The following is a 21011-nucleotide window of genomic DNA, read 5'->3' on the forward strand; positions in this document are numbered from 1 at the left end:
GCATCCTCTCAGTTGCAATTAAATAAAAAGAGTCAGATACTCAACTTTTTCCCAGTAGACTCTGTTATATTTAGAACTGAGAGAATTTTTTTTCGCATGAATAGTTTTGATATTTCACCCAAGAAATTTGAAAGAACAAATAAAAAAGGATTTCAAGATTATTACTAACTCTATCTAGAGGAGGTTTCATTTGACTTCACTTCATCTGTCTAAGTTTTATATACTAGCCTGAACTAAATATCTTAAGGAGTCAGTGGAAAGAGCAAAGTATTTCCAGAGGCTGATGCAGACATCAAGTTTAGCCATCTGTATAGGGAAAAGATTAACTACCCGGTGGTAGTGATTGTCCGGTTCTGTCTGTTATATAGGAAGACTGGAGATAGACAGGGAAGTAAATTTTAATTGGTTTTGAAGTGATATGACTGCATCTCATCCCACCAGTCATGGCCAATACTAATAATAATACTAATAGTAATAAAATGAGAAATCCCTCAAATAAACCCAAAACATTCGATGTAGTGTTGAGTGAAACTTTTCATTCCCTCTGAGCACATTTTTCCCTGCAGAATTTAATTTTGTAAAGGAAGCAAGGAAAAAAGCATATTGCTTTGTGTAGATCCAAAAGGAGTTTATCAGTTTAGTGACACCAAGAGCAAGAAGAACAGTGCTGGGGAAAAAACTCTGGAGCTAAGTCTTAAAGGGCTTGGTTCAACATCTGAATGGAAACAATTTTTCTTGGTGTCCCACACAAAACTTGTCATCTACCTAGTGACCCACTATTTGCTTCTATAGGTGGTGACACTTTCCCTCCACTGCTGCCTTGATGGTGCTGACTGGCGCAAGAAGCCTGGTGATGGACACCAAGAAATGTTGAGCCTGGCAGACCACTCTGCCAGCACATATGTTTACAAAACAGCTCAGTTAACCCAGGGTCAGACGATGACCCAGGTGACAGGCTGAAACCAGTGAACACTGAAACCAGTGACAGAGATGGCTATTGGCCCACTGCTGCAGGAGATTTGGACAGGGACCAAAGATTTATTTTCCTCACATTTTCCAGCCATTCTTGCTGCAGGGTAGTTGTTCTTTTGACACTGACTACCAGAGTATTTCTGTGCTTCTGGAGTAAGAGAGAGGAGAAGGGTTTGCAACCCTCTCAGTTGCAAATTCTGTCCTTGGGAATGATCCTGTATAGCATGTACCACCCCCTGAGAAAGCATTGGACATTACATTGCAGACAAGCTTGTTGAGGACAAAATCAAGAGCACGCACCCTACATGCTGTACATATGCCAGACTGTAGGTCTGAAAGTATCACACACGGCCTTCCAAGGGCTGGGACTGACACATACAGATCTCCTGTAAATGATAAGTAGCATCTGTGAAGCTAGGAGCCACTGGCTAAGGTGGATGTATTCAAACTATACCTGAACAGATTCAACCAAGAGCATCAAGGATCCAAGCCTGACTGGCAGAATAGGGGATGTGTCCTGGCAGAGAGCAATACCAAAAAGGATTGAGGGATTACGACAGACAAGTAATGCACAAAAAGCTCCCAGGGTAATGCAAAAAAGCCTGCTGTGATCTTTCTATATATATACAAGGGAAAGCTAAATACTTATGAAAGGATGCCACTAGGACTCTGGGTTAGGGAATTCAACCACAGCTGCTGCAGGCTATGACTGAATATCATACTGCTTGCTAATTTCCCAAGTGCCCTCTTCAAACCAATGAGGGGGTTTTGTCCTTTCTGCTCCAATGAGAAAGGTGGCAGTGAATAGCTGAGTATGAACAGTGCTGGCAAATCCATTGCACAGCCTGGGTGTCAGCATCCTAAACACCATGTGATGAACCTGCAAAGGGTTCAGAGAGGACACACCTGCACGACACCACCAAGATTTAAACTGCTGAATATATTTAGCTTAATAAAAGGGCCTTCATGATAAAAAATCATTATATAATCCGATGGAGAAGGTTAGAGTGAGAAGCAAAAGTCAGAGAGATGCAAATTAGACATAAGGCATCTGTTTTTAACAGTAAGATGATTATTCATTGGAACTAATGACCAGGGAAAATATAAAAGCTTCTGTGTAGGTGTCTTCACATCAAGGTGGATGCCTTATCCTTCAGCTAGATTTCCTTTACAGCAATCGGTATAGGGTCAGTCTAGCATAATGGTACAAATTTTTATTGTGAATGCAATTTTTATTTCATAGTTCTGCCATTTTAATTGTGGTGGACTTGAAGCTTAACTTGTACACATTTTCAAGGCTTCCAAGAATTATTGTGATAGGCTCTTGCTTTCAACAGAATCATATAAAAAATTAAACACTGTATCATTTTTTTCAATGCAGCATTACAGCAAGATACCTTTTAGCATTTTCACGGCAACTATTCTGCATGTTGGTGATTTCCGAATTCCAAAAGCAGATGCTTGTACCACCTTTCCAAAAGCTCCCTGTCCAAGAGACTTTCCTGCAAAGAAAACAAAGCTGAGAGATGCATTCTGGTAAAAAAAGAAATCGTCAACAAATGGCTTCATGAATGAATCCCACGCGGATACTTGCAAACAGAGAAAAAGGGCTGCTGTCAGTTCTAAATTAAATCAGTACTGCCTTTTATATGTGTATCATATATCTAAACTGTAATTCTCAGTATGTCTGTCAATAGAAGAAAATAGCATATGTTATCAAAGCAATGTAAACATGAAGTGGAATATGCTAAGCCAAAAAACCCCAGAAATTTATGTCCACCCTAGATATGCAAGTCTTGTATTTTTTGCAGCAAGTAAAAACCATGAAGAACTTAATCTACGTGACTGAAAAGCATTAACAGACTGAACCTTGTTTTGTGAAGGGCTTAGTATTTGACAGAGAAATACAGATGAATCAGTGTGTGTCTAAAAATCTACCGTCACCTTTTTCAGTTACTGCCTGTAGATTCTTCATTCAGCAGATGTATAGGGAAAGCATCATTAAGACTAAAGTCTCAGTTTTCTTAGTGAATTAATACTCTTAGTCCTTAATGTTTTGGCTGTTCATGGTTTCTACAAGATGAACTTGCAGTTTCAAGTCCTATAAAACCCATCATACCTTTGTTTAATCCATAGCTTTAATCTGTTTCCATCACTGTTGAATCACTTCCCACATCGAGATAACCCACTTAGTCACCACTTGGAAAACATACCAGCTCGTAAAGCTACACAAAGCTGCTAACCTTTTATAAAGGAGAATGAGCACTGGAAACAGCACTTCCTTCTCTAAACAGCAGCGGGATTTAATGGGAAACTGTAATAACACTTGTCTTTGTTGCTCTGCTATTGTTTGTACAGTGCTCAATGGTAGTGCAGAATAGGGCTGCTTTAACTTTTCAGGGTGTAGCTCAAAACTCCACAGTTTAGTATGTAGATTGTGGCTATGGTTGTTCTTGCAAAAGTTCCTTTTGTTGTCACAAAAAGTAGCTACAAAATTATTGAACAGAGCAATTAAACAGGGGAATATTAAGTTGCCCAAGCATCTGAGTAGTCAACTTCTCACAGCCTTCAAGCAGCAACACTGGATATATTTGGGGTAATGCTCAGGTATGAAATGTTGCAGTATTTAGATCCAGACCAATGAAGCGAAATGCTCTACTTAAGTTTTCCACACTCGATTTGGATTTAATGGGCCACTCAGAACTCATTAAAGTGAACATACCCCTCAGTCAAGGAGTTTTGGATCAGGAAGTTTCCATTTCAGTCCCATTTTAGCAAGGTCCTTCAAGCATGTGAGTTGCTGGACTGGGGCATCAGCAAAAAGTACTTGCAGACACCGAACTCCATGTCTGTGGGAAGACATAGGCTCAAAGGTGTGTTCCTTTCTCAGGTTGTTTGCCACAGTTTGAGTGATCTGGGTTTTCCCCATATGTGGCTTCATATTTTCCATTCTGCTACACAGGACAGTTCTCATGTGAAGGAGAGCGGAAAGCTCTGTGCTCAGTGCCAGCGCTGTGGGCTTGCGTTGCACAGGAGGGAGTGGAGCTCAGGAAGCCATCCACCATCAGTGTGTTTGACATTGCACTGCAGCCATGAGGCAAAACTCCCTGGGGGTCCTGCATCACAACATCAGCAGTGTGTGACCTCTCATAGATTAGGAAGGTCAAGCCCAAGAGTGAGGTGGGAAGTGCACAATAGCTCACCTAATGCTTGTGCTGGACCGCAACGTTATCACCAACCACAGTGTCAATGATTTATAGCACCAACATTTTTTCCCCTAATGAAAAGATGACATTTTACTCTCAGTGAAGGTAATCTATATTGAATGGTAATTACCCTGACTTCAGTGATGCCCGTATGAAATTTCCTATAATGCCTGTACCTCTTACAGATGAAGGGGGGAGTACTGTTATATAAGCATTGCATCACAGCCCTGGGCTGCGTGTACGTGTGTTGGAGGAACACACAGCAGAGGAGATGTGGGCTGAAAGGAGAAACTTATTTGCGAAAGTTATAATAAATATGTGTCCTGGAGGACAAGTAGGTGGGAAAGAAAAACATGATGCTGAAAGGGGTTGCATTTCTAAGTAAAAATATTTTTTAAAAGCCATAGAAGCACATTTTGTGTTTGTGAGACACTAATCCTCAGAGACTGCCAAGGTTACTCAAAGACTGAGCCAACTGTCATGTAAGCAGGACTTGCACTGAGCTAATCTAGCATACAGCACACACACAACTTCTCCAAATCTGGTTCTCATTCACTGTCAGCATTCTTTATTTGTTTATACCAGTTTTTCCACTTTTAACTCATTCTCTGGTCATCATTCCTCATCTCTGGACTCTGAACACCAACCCTGCAAGACATGGGGTTTTCCTTGGTGTTTACATTCCATTTCTGCTTGTTTCTTTCCCAGTGGTCACATTGTCTGCACATCAGGCTCTTGGTCCATCGTTGTAAGAAAACTGTCTAAAGATTGTAGACACTCCAGCACAAGGTTTCAGCATTCCCAGAATTGTGTATGACAATAATAAATTGCGAGCAATATATTTCAGCTGTACTTATCCACATCTGGTCAGCTTGTGTCTTCTGGCAGGCAAATTAAGTGTGATCCTAATTATATGCATGTGTTAATCACCCTCTGTCCCTGATACCCAGAAGGCAGAAGGAATTTGTTACAGCTCCTAACTAAAATACAAGGATTTTCTAGATCTTGCTGCAGGACAAATGTAATGCACGCCTGAAAGAACAAACAGCAGTATAACAACGAGGCTGAGCTTATAACTGATATTTTAATGTTGACCTTTTTGTTAAAATCTGTGTGGTTTCTAGAGGGAATCCTCAGCTTCAAAATATGGTCCCTACTCGCCTTTCCTCCTCATCAGCCCCACTCTAGGCTAAAAAAATAAGGAATGCTTATTTTAAGGAATTCACTGGGATAGGTGAGCTAGCTGTAGGTTTAAAGTTTCCAAGGATATTTATTCATTTATGCGTGGATTTATGTGTCACCACATTCCTACACTTTATGGTGCACTCACAAGATTGTACTTCATCTTAAAGGTCTTTTCCAACATAAAAGATTCTGTGATTCTATTTAATTCTCCTACCTGGAGATAAAACATACATGTGAAAAATCAGGTAGACACAGTCAGTCAGTCCTAAATGCTGAAGTTCATTCACAGACCGGTGGCCCTCAGTATGGAACATATCACGCCGAACCTGGCAGTATGTTGTGCTCCATGTCTAGAACACACCCAGCTCCTCTTTATCTGTGGTTACAGATAATCTTACTCAATCACTGCAAACTCAACGTGAAGTATGCCAATATTACCTAGTTTAAGTCTTTCCCTTGCAATTTCCCACTTGCTGGCATCGTAAGGCAGACATTCACATTGCTCATCTAAGGGAACTTCGTCAGGATCCATTATGATTGACAGGTAATGGTTGGTCTTCATTTCAGAGGAATAAGGCTAGAAAACAAATATTGCAAAATTAAATAGAGTATAAGGGTATCTGTCAGCATATTCTTGTTTAGATCAAGGGCTCCAAGTTCATTCTGTTCACAGGGTTGTGTGTTTCACAGTAAAATAGATGGTTTGGTTAAGTTGATTTGGTTATTCTACATATTGCAAGACTTTTTGTACAGAAGAAACTCCTTCCTCTAGCTTTCCTCCTATGTGACATACCAGTTTTTTCAATGAAATCCATGTGGATCTGTATTAACATATGGTGTTATGACACAGGGCCCTCTGCACATTCAAAAGAAATGTTTTCATCAAGTGACTAAACATTGCAGATAAAAATAACTTTTCTTCATGATTGTGCAAAGCAAGAAGTGGCCACATGCAACAGATGGTGTTCAACTGCCAGTGTTTATTTTTTCCATACACCCGGCAAAGATAGGTCATATGTGGTTAGAAGTTGTGCAAGACTAGTCATCAGGAGACTAGATATTATATACTTCAGAAACTGCTTACAAATTTTCTTCACAATTTTTTTATTTCTTCGGTATCATTGCTGAAAAATTTATGCAAATTATTAGAGCTTGAAGGAATTTATAAACAGCCAGACTCAAAGACATAATTTAAAACATACCATTTCAAAAGAAATCGCCAGTGCAGTTTCTACTGAGCAAATGGATTATCCATTTCACATGAGAAATGTAAGGAAAGATGAATCTGATCTCAAAGTTTTCTGCAGTTCATCCATTTTGAAATATATTGTCCTTCAAAGAGCATCTAGATTGTCATTCTAATTCACTGGACTTTTCTTGACACAGGAGTACTTATATTTCGATAGAAAAGGTTTGCCATAATTTGCTGCCTATTAGTTGGAATTTATTGGAAATCTCCTCAACTAAACTTCAACATGTTGCTTTTTCTAAACTTGTGGAAGTAGCACACAGGTGCAGGCATAAACATACAGATATATCCATATATTGTTTTTTTTTAATTTGCTTTAATTGTCTTCTGTGACTTTCAGCTTTCTTCCTCTACAGATTGGAAAAATGTCCCTGATACCTGCATTTCCAGGCATTTTTGAGAAGGATATTACTAGCTGTGCATGCCTTGATTACAAGCACAACTGGACTAAAATGACAGTAACTAATAGCTGCTCGTTTAGTTGCTTTTCACCATACCAAAGAACTATAAAGTTAGTCCCAAGAAAGATTGTAGTGATGCTTGGAAAAACTGAAGAGGCATAAAGCTTGGATCCAAACCATCCACTAACACTGAGCAGGACATGGATAAGTGGGATATGGGTAGAAACAGAAACCTGTGTGATGCTCCAAAAAGAGTGTTTCTAGATAGAGATGTGTGTACCAGATTGCTCCTACCTGTCACATAGAAGAGCTTTTAAGTGGATTCATCCCAGAAAAAGGAATAGCAGAGTGGAAAAGCTTCCTGTAATTCTTCCTTCAGATGCACCAAATACCAAATTTTTGGCACAACTAGAGACTTGAAGTAACATTTTCAATGATGAGGAATTGTTGAGGATATTGTCTTTCTCTGTATGCATAACAGACAGGCTTCAAGAAAATGCTCTCAGAGAGGATGTATTTCTTTTCTGTTGCAGCAACATAATTTCTATATAAAGTTTAACTTAAAGCTAATTCCAGACATAAATCCTTGAGAGTAAGGGTTTATAAGAGAAAAACAGAGAAGACCATAAACATAGACCAACACTAGCTGGAAAGGCTCATCTGGAAAGGAGCCTTCATATGTCATCTAGTTAAAGTTCCTTGTTCTACAGCAATGATGATTATTTTTATTATCTTTTAGCAATCTAAAATGTTTTGGTCTCATAAAAAAAAAATAAAAAAAAATAATCTGCAACCCTTTGCTACATTTAAAACTCAAATTTTTCCAAGAGTTTGCAGTTATGTTACAAATTGCTTCATCATTACTGGTGAGCCTTCAGTACTAGTCCCCCTTGCCTTGTAATTTTGCTTACAGCTATGAAGTTTCTCCACAGCTTCAGCTGATTTCTGCTTTTCTTTCTTCGCAAACTCCCATGCGTCTCTCCTTACTGAAGTTTGTGGCAATAAGAATACAGGCAGAGTGACTGCTGCCATGTCACCCTGGTTCAGAGGTCCATCAGGCTGCACCAACCTTTAGCACTCATCACGCAGCCACGTGGGATATACTCCACTGTGGCAGCTGTGAGCTGATTCCTGTGGTGTCATGCTGTGATACCTCTTGGGCTGGGAGTGCTCAGAGCCACAGTGGACGAGTGGGGAGAGGGGGGCATGCAGCCATTTCTCATCTCATGTCTTGCAGTGCACCCCGTCGCCCCAATACTCCCGTTCTCTCAAACCCATCTTCTCCTGCAAGTTACCCTGAGATCTTTCTGAGCTACTGAGGAGTTGTATTTTCTGCTTATGAAAGCTGCTGTGGTTTAACCTGCCCACATCACACGAAGCAGGCATGATGCTGTCAGCAAAAAGGGTTTTAAGGCATCACAGTGAGCCTTGGAAAAGAAGGAGGGTCAGATCCAGGGGCAGTTAACTTTATCACACTGATAGAGGATCATCTCTCTAGAGGCTGCACCATCAAAACTGCTTCAGTAAAATATCACTTCAGAAGTGATGTAATTATACCTGACACTGTGCAAACCAGACCCCAGCACTATCTATGAAGATCTGTCATTCCCACTCAGTCAGATCTTCAAAGACATTAAGATGCCAAACTCCCACAGCTCTTATAAGGGAATGGGAGGGATGCCTCTGGTGGGAGTCAGACACACAGATTCTTGTGACCCTCAGAACCTTGTCCCCACCCAGACTTTGCTTCCTGGCTTACTCATACTCAGCCTTGCAAGTCACGGTTCCCCAGCAACCACAAGCAGCCTGGTGATTGCACCAGGAGGAAAGGTGAGTGGTATTACAGAATCAGAGAATATTTTGAGTTTGAAGGGACCCACTAGGATCATCAAAGTCCAACTCCTGGACTTGCACAGGACAACCCTAAGAGTCACACCATGAGCCTGAGAGCATTGTCAAAATGCTTCTTGAACTCTGGTAGGCTTGGTGCTGTGAAAGTGGTGGTGCTGCAGTAAGTGAAATGGAATTTTTTTTTTTGGTAAACTCAGAAATTCCATTGGCCTGGGAAAGATTTTCCAACATGAGCAAAGAGCTGTCAAGGAGAGGCAGGTGTCACCAGGAGATCCCAATCTGTTCTTACCCTCTTCAGCTTGCGAATGAAGAGGGTCAACAGGAGCCAGAACAGTGTCGCAGCCACACAGGTACAGGTCAGGGTTATCAGCTCCAGGTTTGACCTCTCTGATATGCCTGGGAAAATCAAGCAGCAAACATTTTAGAAAACGACCTGCAAAGCAAGGGCACTTTATGGTTTTTTTGCCATTAAAATAAAATACCAGGAAGGACCAGCTGCTTTTCAATGGGGCATTAATCTCTGTTTGGACTGGATCACAGAGCCAAGAAAAAAGGTCTCCTGCAGTCTCAGGAGAGGACAGGGCTGCACAGAGGGGATGGCTCTGCTGGCCCTTTCCCAGGGGCAGTGCTGTGGTGTGAGAGCTGCTGATAATACACAGGAGAAACTCCAGGGAGGGCTTGTGCAGGCACCAGCGAATCCAAGTGTGACCCAGGGCATGCTGCAGTGCTGCTGCTTGGGGTTTGCTGTCCAGGACATGATGCCTTTCCTTGAGCACTGCTCAGAGAGCTCTTCCCTGCTGATGGCTGAGCCCTGCAGCCCACACCTCCTTACCAGCTGTGCTGGAAACCCACCAGCCCTCAGCAAAACACTCACTGGGGCAAAGCTGGGGGTTCCTTTGGAGGCTCATGCTGCTGCCAGAAGGAGTCCATGAGCTCTTCTTCCCATGGCCTGGATAGATCTTATCTGGCACCTGGAAGATCAGCTCATACAAAGCATGGCACAGGGGCCCATTCCCACAGGTCAGAAACCTAGGGCGTATGGCCCAGTGTTCCCTTCAATTCACTGGTTTCCCAGTGGTCTCTGTGCCCTCAGGTCTCCTGCTGGTCACACCAGCAACACAGGGCCAGGCTCCTTGAGGGGACACGAGGCCCTCTCCTTTCCCAACAGTACCCCACAGAACCCAACAGGCAGGGAGAGCTCTTCAAACCAGGGAAAAAATTAAGCACAGAAAGGGAAAAACAAAACCAACAATGACTGAAAACAGAGCACCAAGAAAACATGAACATTAAAAATCTGGAGAGTATTAGAGCCTACTGACAGATCTTAAAAAAAGCCAAAATAAAACTCACTTCAGACTGCTATTTAGGGATGTGTAAAATAGTTTCAGAGCAGTCTGTTTTGTAAATTCTGTGGTCAAGTCAAAATCCCACACTTCCCACAATATGTTTTCCATCTGTTTGGTAGCAAATGCAACAAGAACCCTCATATTCTGCCACTTATTTTGAAACACCCTCTAGACAGGAGAAATGAGAGGATGAGGAGGAGTAATTCTGAACATGATTTCACAGTAGTTTTGTCAACTACTTTTGCATACTTTCAGAGCCCAGCGGCTTGGTGTTACTCCAGACACATGAAAAAGGGATGATTGATGTCTCACTGGTGGGTTTACGGGGTAATCCAGAGGGATGTGTTGCCTGGTTTTAGGCAAGGCTAGAGAGCTTTTTTCAGAGCGTATGAGCATATTGCCTAATTAGCATAATGTCTTCCCTCCCTAAAGGTGATAATCAGATTTGTATTCACGTCCCATATCTAAGATTGCTCTGGTATGTCCATTCTGGAGCTGTGAGAATAAAGCTCATTGAGGAAAAATACAACTGCAACTACAAATGAAGATATAAAGTATCTATTCTCCAAGAGTGCTATTTTTTCACAAGTATTTGTGTAAGTACTTGATTTAGACATGGAACATAGTGATGGCATAAATAATACAGCCTAATGCAGCTTGCTTATTCTCTGGCATCAGCATTTCCTTTTACATATGGATACTCTCCTCTTGCTTCTGAGCAGCACACATGCAGATGTTGAATAATAATTTCTGACATTTATTCAGCAAAACCTGGAGGGGCTGAAGTTCATTTTTTGCCACTGCTCCATATGGCAGGACACAGAAAACAGAACACTTGAGGCATGATGGTGCTGCCAGTCCTGGGGTGGAAGACAGCAACCCTCTAACCACTACAGTATGCTGCCCAGGAGTTAGCAAAGAGACACAAAGGTGCTGTCTTTGAAATGTTCAAGCAAACATAGTAAACTAGAAAGCATTTCCCAAGATGAGGTTGGGCTGGGTTATCAAGTGCCAGATTCCTAGTCTGGCTAAAAGCCTTGAAGCTAGAGCTCTCATGTGGGTAGGAGAAGGTTTGATTTGAGGCAGAACAGACAGAAACACTCAGAAGATGTCTCAGGATTAGCAGAGTTTGGAGAGCCTATAGGTAGGACTAAATCCCCCTCTCTGCCTACCAGCCCAAGATTTCTGGCTTCCCCTTACACCTCCCTGCCAAATATTTACTCAACAGCCACCTCATCAGACAAAGACTTTCCCTCGTGTGAAGCTCTGTCCCATCTGCCTGACACATTGCCACAAGCAGCAGCCCCCTTCCTGCCCCAGAGCCCCTCTAAAAGCCCTCCCACACTATACCATGTCTCTGTAATGCTGCAGAGGGGTCAGGAGGGGCGAGTGAAGAAGTGCCACCAGCAGCACTTCTCTCTATCAGTAGTAACAGAAGCCACCAGAACTGTGCGAATATGCCAGGATGAGAGCCTGGATTAATGTGCCAATCCCTCCAGCTACAAGCTCAAGCCTTTGGCTGGCATGGACTTGCTCATTAGGATTTCAGCTCTAAACACCTAAACATTAAGCTGCGGCTTAGGTGTCAATTGGGGGAAAAATAATGCCTGGGGCAACAACACTACTCTGCTGCACCCAAAACATCCCTGACCCCTACCCTAATGGGACCTACCCTGTTTAATACATGTGATCCCATAATCACAGCAGTGCAACAGTGGGATGGGTTCTCAGAGTTGCTGAGGAATTTCCATCCTTGGAGGTAGTCATAACCTAGCCAGATAAAGCAATCACTGACTGGATGTACTGTTGGTGATAACTCTAGTTTAAACTGAGATTGAACTAGAGAATGCCAGGACTCCTTTACACCCCACTTTGGTGGACTTCTGAGGTAACACGAGTCTAAGTGTTCACCTTTACTCTTACAGACATAAGACATAAACCAGGCTGAACTTCACTTAATAGCTGAGGGAATTCCAGTTAAACTTCATGGAGAAGTTCCTGATGACTTCAGTGACCCAAAAGGCACAACAACTTTTTGATATACAAAGTCAGAGAGGTTAGGTAGGTAGGGAGGTAGGTAGGTAGGTAGATAGATGAATGGATAGATAGATAGAGAAATAGATAGATAGATAGATAGACAGATAGATAAATGATAGACAAAGTTATTATTAAAAACTTAATTAAATAAAAGTTATTTAAAAGGCAACACACCATTTTCACAGTGTCAGAATAGTCCAGTGAATACTCAATAAGTGTGACACTTTCCTTTTCAACAGCAGGGTTCACATTAAACATCACCTTTAAGACAGGACACATTGCTGTATTCATTTGCTTGTTATACATTCATATTTCAGCAAGCATGAGTGTAAAGGATGCTCCTTCCTTTTTCAGCCCATCCACTTCAAGATGAAGCATCTCTGCAACTAGCTGTATCCCTGGCTCCTGCTGACAGGGAGTGTGAGGGCCGTCCTTAGGAGAAGCAGGGCAGGGCTTTCATGGCAAGTCCTCCACTCTGTAAGCAGGTGACCCCCAAAAGAAAGCTGCCCAAGAGCCTGTGTCCCCCATGTGCTAAGCAGCATGTGTCCCCAGGCTTTTAGGTATACAGTGTCCTCCATCTGCTGGGTGCTCTGGCAGCCATTTGCTGTTTCTGTTCTGTCCTTGCATATTTGCTGCCTCTTCGGTTCCTCAGCCAGGAGCAAGAGGAGAGCTTGCTCTGACATGGCCACAAACATGGCCCCTCTTCTACTTAGACAGCCCAGCAACTCCTGCTTCCAAACTAAACACAGGCTGTGATTATTTAAAGACAGTCCTTTGATTCAACCATCCATTCATCCATCTCGGATACAAAAATAACACATTGTTTTATCTGTGAGTATAAGAATTTTTTTCAGAGGAAATAAAGAGAGCAGACAGTTTCCTTCCTGACTCATTCACAACTCTTCCAATCTGCTAAACATGGCCATTGACATGAGGCACTGCTCCACTCTCTTTGATCTGTGGCCCCATGTTCTGAGAGCTGCTGGGATGGAGGGAAGGCTTTGGTGCTCACAGGGGCCGGCACAAGGCCTGTGTTTCTAAGAAACACAAAGAAAGTGGCAAAGCCTAGATCTTGCCTCTCCAGGCTCAGGGATGAGGTCAGAGGCTGGCATTCCCTGGGAGAGGGACAGGCACTCCAGACCAGTGTAGGAATGAGTGAAAAAACCTCCAGTGAATTCCCTTCTTGTAGTAGGAAAAGGGTGGAAAGGCATTTTCCTTTATCATAGTAGATAAGACAAACTGTCTTTCTTTTTAATGTCCAGTCTCAAAGCCATACATTTTAGTACGGTAGTCTTCATCTCCTGCTCCCACAGGAGTCATACAAGGACATTGCCAGTGGTCCCTTAGGACATGTAACCAGAGAAGAAGCTTTCTTGGTTGTTCTCTTTTCTGGAGTAGGAGATATGATTTCCTAGATGCCATCTGACAGAATGCTTGTGGTTGCAATAAATAGACAAGCTGCAATGATGTTAAAAATCGAAACGATAATGAATGACATAGTCCAGGACTATCAATTAGTAGGATGCATTGGACAGCAAGTTACTCTTTTAGCTATTACAGCAGCCTTAAAATCCTTAGTGTCATCAAGGCACCTCGAGGGAGGTAATTCTGCCTTTCGACTCCACTCTCGTAAGACCCCATCTGGAGTGCTGCATCCAGCTCTGGGGTGTCCAACATAAAATGATGTGGATCTGTTAGAGTCAGTCCAGAGGAGGCTACAAAGACGATCAGAGGGCTGAAGCACCTTTCCTATAAAGACAGGCTGAGACAGCTGGGTTTGTTCATCCTGAAGAGGAGAAGGCTGTGGGGAAACCTTATAGCACGTTCCAGTACTTAAAAGGGGGCTACAAGAGACCTGTAGAGGAACTTTTTCCCAGGGCATGGAGTGATAGGACAAGAAAGAATGATTTAACACTGAAAGAGGGCAGGTTTAGATTAGGTATCAGGAATAAGTTCTTTACAGTGAGGGTGGTGAGGCACTGGCACAGGTTGTCCAGGTAAGTTGTAGTTGCCCCATCCTTGTCAGTGTTCAAGGCCAGATTGGATGGGTCTTTGAGCAATCTGGTCTAGTGGAAGGTGTCCCTGCCTTGGAACTAGAGGTTATTTAAGGTTCCTTCAACCATTCTATGATTCTATAATTATTCATAAGGAGATAGGCATTTTTAACTCCTTTATTTCACCAGTTAGACCAGCCCATATAAATATACTTATCCCTGACATTTTAAAGCAAAAACATTATTGTATCATCACCATTAATTCAGACTGATAACACACTCATGGCAGAAAATCAATACTGATTTAGTAGCTGTAATTGTCTTGAGCTGTAGGGTAGTATCCAAATACTAAGTAGTATTCAGATACATTAAACCATTGTATGAGAACATCCACAAACACATAATCCCTGCCCAAGACACCTGATGATACTCAAATTTTCTTCTATAACAAGAAAGTAAATGCATTTAGGACTCTTTACTTAACACATGAGGTCAGTAGAATAGATTATGTCAAATTTAATTCATACATGGCACTGACTTATATGGAGGATGTCAATCTACTTCTCTTATCTCATAATTTATGAGCCAAAAGGGTATTTAATGAAATCAAAAGGTCACTGAATAAAATTTATTTTTATGCAGTGTAAAATGAATTGATAGAAGTCACTGCCACCAGCATGGGTTGAGATCGTCAGAAGGCAGAACAAGGCTGGACTTTTAAATGAGTAGCAAACTATCTCCAGTAATGGTTACAGAAATAACTAGGTCATACCTACTTCTTTGTAGTAGCACCTTTGCATTTGTAGCTATCGCTAGGGTAAAATCTTCTAGTCTTATTTGGCGGTTCACTTTACATTGAAAATAAACAAATGAGAATATCCCAGGCCACTAATTTCTATGGAATTAACCTGAAATGCAAAAATGTGTGGGTAGGAGAGAGTTTCTTACTGTTTTTTGTTTGTTTTGCTGATACTAAATTTACATTTATCACCTACCCTGACCTGATCTTTGTTGGGTTGAAGTAATTCTTCTTTTTAGGTCAGTGTAAACACACACTGAGTTAGCATTTCCTGCTAGGCTTCCTTTCCAACCTGGTACGCTTCCCTTGCTAGGACTTCCTTCAGATTGCTGCCTTCAGAGATCACCAGATGAGTCTCAGGTCATACCCCTGCCCTTCCAGCCTGAGTAAGAACATCACTCTGGAAAGCTTGCACTTCCCATTTAATGTCATGCTTTACCTTGTACCGTGACATATGCCGCACTCTCCACGGAGCCTTTTAAGTTGGTGGCTATACACTGGTAAAGTCCTTCATCCTCCTCTTTTACTCTTTCAATAAACAGCATTCGGCTTCCGGGCCCTAAAATTATTCCTGTGAAATGAAATATTTGCAATGAGAGGGAGCCAGGATATAAACAAAAACTGGCCCTTGTGTAATAATATCTGCTTCAAGTTCTTCTCAAAAGAAATATGAGCCACAGACTGCACAGCACAATGTTATCTGCAGGAAAGCCAAACATACTTGGACGCTCTGTGAATGTTTTGGAAATCACTGTTTGCAAAGCACTTGGGTGAGTGAAAAAGCTCAGGCCAAGGAAATGATCTTGGAAGCACTTGGTACTGTCTGTGTTGATTAGCACTGTGCCTAGGCTTTCATCCAGGTGAATCCTTCAGCGTGTCTCCAGCTTTTGCAAAATGGGTAGTCTGATTACTGCACTTACAGGCATGGGTTTGCCCCACCAGCAGTTCAAGCTTAGAGCGCTTCCAAAAGATATCTAGACTGCCCCTATGGGCAGCAGACTTGTCTCAAATCTCACTTGCCCATGTGGCATGGAATGGTGGTCCCCTTCACAAAAGGACCCTTGACAGTGCATGGAGAGGTCCCATGAGGTGTACCCTAAAACACAGGAGTCACCTGAAGTTTCAACATCTTGTTTATTCCAGCTAGGTCAACCCAGAAGCCAGCCTGCGCAATACTCCAAGAAGCAAGGAAGAGGCAGGGAGCAGATTTGGCCTCAGGACTGCCTGCTGCTGAGGCACCCTATAGCCAGGAAATGTGCAGTCAAGTACACACTTGTGTTTGGCTCCATCATAACTACAGTCCAATCAAAATGTATTCCCACCATCTATTTTAGGCACCTAAGTAAAGTACTCTGACTTACCCTCTGGAAACATCTTCCTGGCTCCTAATTGTATGTGTTCTATTACACCCAAGTTAGACAGATAACATTCATTTTAGAGGACAGCATTATTAATGCACATTACAACTATGTGGTCACCATAAAGCTGCATGGAATCTGACTCTAGATTAAGTTTAGTGCTTGGGCTGCAAGTCTGTACAGGCTTATAACTCACTTGGAGAAATCCTCAGACTTTTTTCCAATTGTCTTTATTCATGCTATAGTAATTTCCAATAATGCAGGACAGAACCATAACCACAAACTTTCTAAAACATTATTATAGAAGACTACACTTATAACTCAAATCGTATGGACCAAACCTCTTTGAACATTTTTATTGAGTCTGTAAGACTAGCTCAATGTGTGCTTTTGATCCAAAAGTGAATGAATTCCCATGACAAAGGTTTTGCCTTTTCCTCCGTCATTCATCTCCATCTGAAATCTCCAAGGAACGTTTCCATGACTGTGGTGACAGCAGCTGGACATTTAGTCTTAGCTGATCTTTGAAGCCACATTCCAGTCACAGCAGTAAACATCTCCCAAAGTTTTCCTGTCACTAGAATATGCCACCTGGGAAACTGTTCCTTTCTGTTGCATGAGACCTGGATTCCTCTGCTGCCAGTAGACACGTTTCAGTTTTGGACATCTCAGATATGGATTTAGTGTTGTAGCTTGTGACTCAAGAACAGACTTTGAATGCCTTACCACAGACTCCCCCTGGTACTCCCATACACAACGCAATACAAACAGATTGGTTTTCTCTTGCTTAGCTATCTTCTGGCCAAAACACCCGATCCTTAGGCTCCCTCTATAGTAAATGGAGGGAAGTAGCTTTCTCTGGAGATGACTCTTATAAGATGAAAATTTTTTTCCACTGACTCCATAGAGACTTGTTGTGTCTAGACCTCCAACCTGGCTCAGGTTTTGGACTGAGACAGAACAATCTGGAGCACCTGTGTTGCTGCCTCCCTGCCTGGAATACCTTGGCAATACTTCTTCCTTGTGTCTGGCTGCTGGTACCAATGACACTACAAATGACTACCTATGGCAGATGGGTTAATAAACAGCCTGTCAGTGGTAGGTGAGTACACAGAGCTCTCACCTGGTTCTTGCTGTATTTCCTCGTGGTTTTTAAACCAGGATATCTGGGGCTCAGGGATACCACGAACCTGGCACTCCAACATGGCAGATTTACTGGCGTTCACTGTCTGATCCGTAAGATGCCGCAGCAGGGCTGGTGCCTCTTGAGCTACAAGACAAAACAACACCTCTGTTTTACAATCTTGTAACTAGGGGCTTTTAATTATCTTCCCTACACTCATTTTACTGATGTTAGAGACTGCTATGGCTGTTCTACCAAGTTCATTGTTCACTGGTTTTATTTACTCTTCCACTTTGCTCAAGAGTGTTGGGTGTGTACAGAGAACTCCCATTACTCAGCAGTAGCAGCTTATGATGACCAGTGGAGACCCAAGGATGACATTGTTCAAGAGATTTTCTCAGTTCCATGACCTACCATGTTTGTTTTTATCAAAAGTAATGAGTTCCTATGAAAGCTCAGTTTTTCACCATCAGAAGAAACAAACTGTGAACCAAAGATCTTAACAATTATCAGGACAACCTTGTAGCAGAGTATCTCAGTGTTGCTAATGGCACCATACAGATCTGTACACCATAATATCCATGAATGTGACTTTTATAATTTACTGAAAGAGTAGAGTTACAAATCATATTTGTTAAATTCAGTCAAAAACCAGAAACTGTAAGCACAAAAGCATTGTCCCAAAGTCTTCATAAATTCTTCCACTTTTGCGTTTCACATATTTGGCTGAATGTAACAAGGTCTGGCCAAACCACACCACAGCATTTGAGAAACACACTATAAACTTCATGTTAAAGTGTCCCTGAAAGAAGCAAAGTAATCTCATCGTAATTTCAACACTTTGCCACTCCTTCCCTCATCTCATACAGAGATGGAGGCAGTTCTGACAAAGGTCAAGATATTTGTGACTTTTATGCACATTATATGGCAACATTTTTCATTCACATTTGCAACTCTCATTAAATTCTTTTTGGTATTTTGGTCCATTGAAAGCAGTGACAGAGAATTCAAGGAGCTCCTGAGCAGTGTCGCAGATGCAGATGCTCTGAAGATTCCCTGAAATTCCATGATTGCTTGCAACCTTTCCCTTCAAAGACACTGACAGGATCAGCAGTTTCTAATATAGTAAGACACACATTCCAAATATGAAACAAAACAAAGCAGAAACCAACTCCACAAATATTTTCTTTTAAACTGCAACAGATACCAATACACCAAGTTCAATATCAGCTGAATATCTGATATTCTGTGTTTGGAAGATTATTCTCTATCCTTACAGAAAAACTAAGCATCAGACATTTCCATCTTCATAATGATTCTGTTACCAGCTGTGAATAAAAGCTCTCTAGAAACCTTAAGCACCTGTGTACCACCAGCTTATGCAGTGTGCATGAGCCCCACAGCACTAAAAACACTTTTAAAGTAGGCTATCTTTGCTCCTTGAAACTAACTCCAGCATAGTCATGACCATAAAATGACCAGTTTGTGCTTTTCTGAGCTGCAAGCCAGTTATTTCCATAGACATAGCTGTTTATTGTTCACAGCATAGTAGACAATCTGTTCTCTCTTCCCAAACAGTATTGTTTATGAGAGACGCTGTAAAGTAAATTCTTCATCACATACCTACACAACGACATAGTCAACTATATTTGACTTGCAGCCAAGAAGACTGCCCTCTTCTCATTGATAACTCGCCTCGATTTTTGCACTGTTCTCATTTTTCACACTATGAACAGGTACAGTCTGATGCATGTCCATGTACACATGCTGAGAAGAACTCAACAGTTCATATTTATCAGCAGTCCCTGATAGACACCCCATCCCAGACATCCAAAATGAAAGCAGACAAGATGACACAACAAAGGCAAATCACACGTTCTGTGAGTTGTGATTAATTTTAATTTGTTTATAGCCATACACTAAAGATGGGTTTTCATATTAAGAAAAGTTTTTTGCTTAAAACTTAAGTCATCATTCACACACTTTCGGTAATTTCTCTGCTGCAATCAGCTGACTTTTCAAGGACTTGGTCAACATGAGGATTATTCTCTTCTGTAAACCACCTGTTTTTTCCTGTTCATTTTTGCCTTGAACCCAAGGGGAGCAGTTTCCAATGTCCTACTCTGCTCACTCCAAAGCCGAGGGGCTACCCTGGCCACCAGCATGCACAGTGCAGGGCTCAGCACCCAGGGCAGCCCCCCCGACTTGACTCCAGTCTTCATGCTTGCCCACAAATGCTGCCTTGTTGGGCCAAGCTCTGCTCTCAGTTACTCCAAGGAACTTCATTGTAGGCAGAATTTGGCCCAGGGGAGTGGCAGGGGGGTTACAGAGGGGAGAAGGGGACACTGATGTCAAAGTACTCATCTGACCTGGAGTGGTAGAGTGGGCAAATTTGCATTTCCAAAAGCAAACAAAGGGGAAAAAAAAGTCACAATTTGTTAATTTTGGGGTTGATATTTGTATGCCATCAATTTTTGCCCTTTGTTATGGTTATGTTGTCTGTTCACTTATTTTTATTAATCAGTACAAAAATATAAATACAAGCTTTATTTTTGACACTTAAAAAGAAGAAATATAATTCACACCTTTCTCCCTAAATAATATATTACACAACAAAAGGCAGAGAAAGTCCCCAGACCCATGAGATTCTCCAGTCACCTGAGGACATCAAAAGTGACATCAGTAGTTTTTACCTGGCCACCAAGAACTGCTTTTCTCAAATGTTTCCTGTGAGCATTCTCTGAGCCTCCCAACACGGACAGCCATATTGGGATGTTATGACATCCTTACACAGTGTGGCCCTCTAAGTGCTGGTTGAGACCAGGCTAGTGGGATATCCACTCAGCAGTGATATACATCATTGCAATTCACAACAATTTCACAGAACAGTCTAATCAACATATCTCTTTTTTTTTTTTGACCCAAATTTATATTGCCTGGCAACTGATTGCTACAAGTCATCATGCTCTGGCTCCCAAGGCCATGGAAAATTCATAATGTCCTGTCATCACCACCCACCTTGCCATCAAACATCTTCCCACAAAATACCCCAGGAAAAAGGGGGATTCTGTATTGTAATTCTTCTGAAGACTTGCAAATGCTAAAGAGTGCACTTGCTCCGTATTTAAGCAGTCACCAATGACTTCACTTGCTTTTTAGGCATGTTCTAGGAAAAAAGAGAGCCTGATCCCTTTGCAAGAGCACATTGTTTCTGGAAGCCATCACACTAATAATGAACAAAAGAGTTACTGTATAGAAGCAGGCTATAGGTGCCATTTCAAGATATAAATGATTATTCTTTTCTTTACTCTGACAACTTCCAGGTTATCAATTGTTTTCTAAGCATTTTAGGCTCCATGAAACTGGCATTATGGGGAAATGCTATTGTTTACCCTTTCACACTTGACAAAAGCAATTCCCACGTGAAAGGCAAGTTTAGCCGTGGGACACAGTCTCGATACCTAAAGGAGGAAATAGTTGGGTGAGTTCC

At 41.9% G+C, this 21011-nt stretch overlaps 1 protein-coding gene across 1 annotated transcript in view; it reads right to left on the minus strand.

Annotated features, from left to right (window-relative positions):
- Nucleotides 1–21011, minus strand: part of FLT1 (fms related receptor tyrosine kinase 1) — a 109884-nt gene that overhangs the window by 17476 nt on the left and 71397 nt on the right. The window contains exons 14-18 of the mRNA XM_064645439.1: nt 17522–17668; nt 15480–15611; nt 9154–9260; nt 5802–5940; nt 2370–2474 (exon numbers count right to left, since the gene is read on the minus strand). Coding sequence (XP_064501509.1) covers nt 2370–2474; nt 5802–5940; nt 9154–9260; nt 15480–15611; nt 17522–17668 — 630 coding nt within the window. The remainder of the gene's footprint in view (nt 1–2369; nt 2475–5801; nt 5941–9153; nt 9261–15479; nt 15612–17521; nt 17669–21011) is intronic.

This window comes from Pseudopipra pipra, chromosome 2, assembly GCF_036250125.1.
Source record: "Pseudopipra pipra isolate bDixPip1 chromosome 2, bDixPip1.hap1, whole genome shotgun sequence".
In the NCBI taxonomy this organism is placed as follows: Eukaryota; Metazoa; Chordata; class Aves; order Passeriformes; family Pipridae; genus Pseudopipra; species Pseudopipra pipra.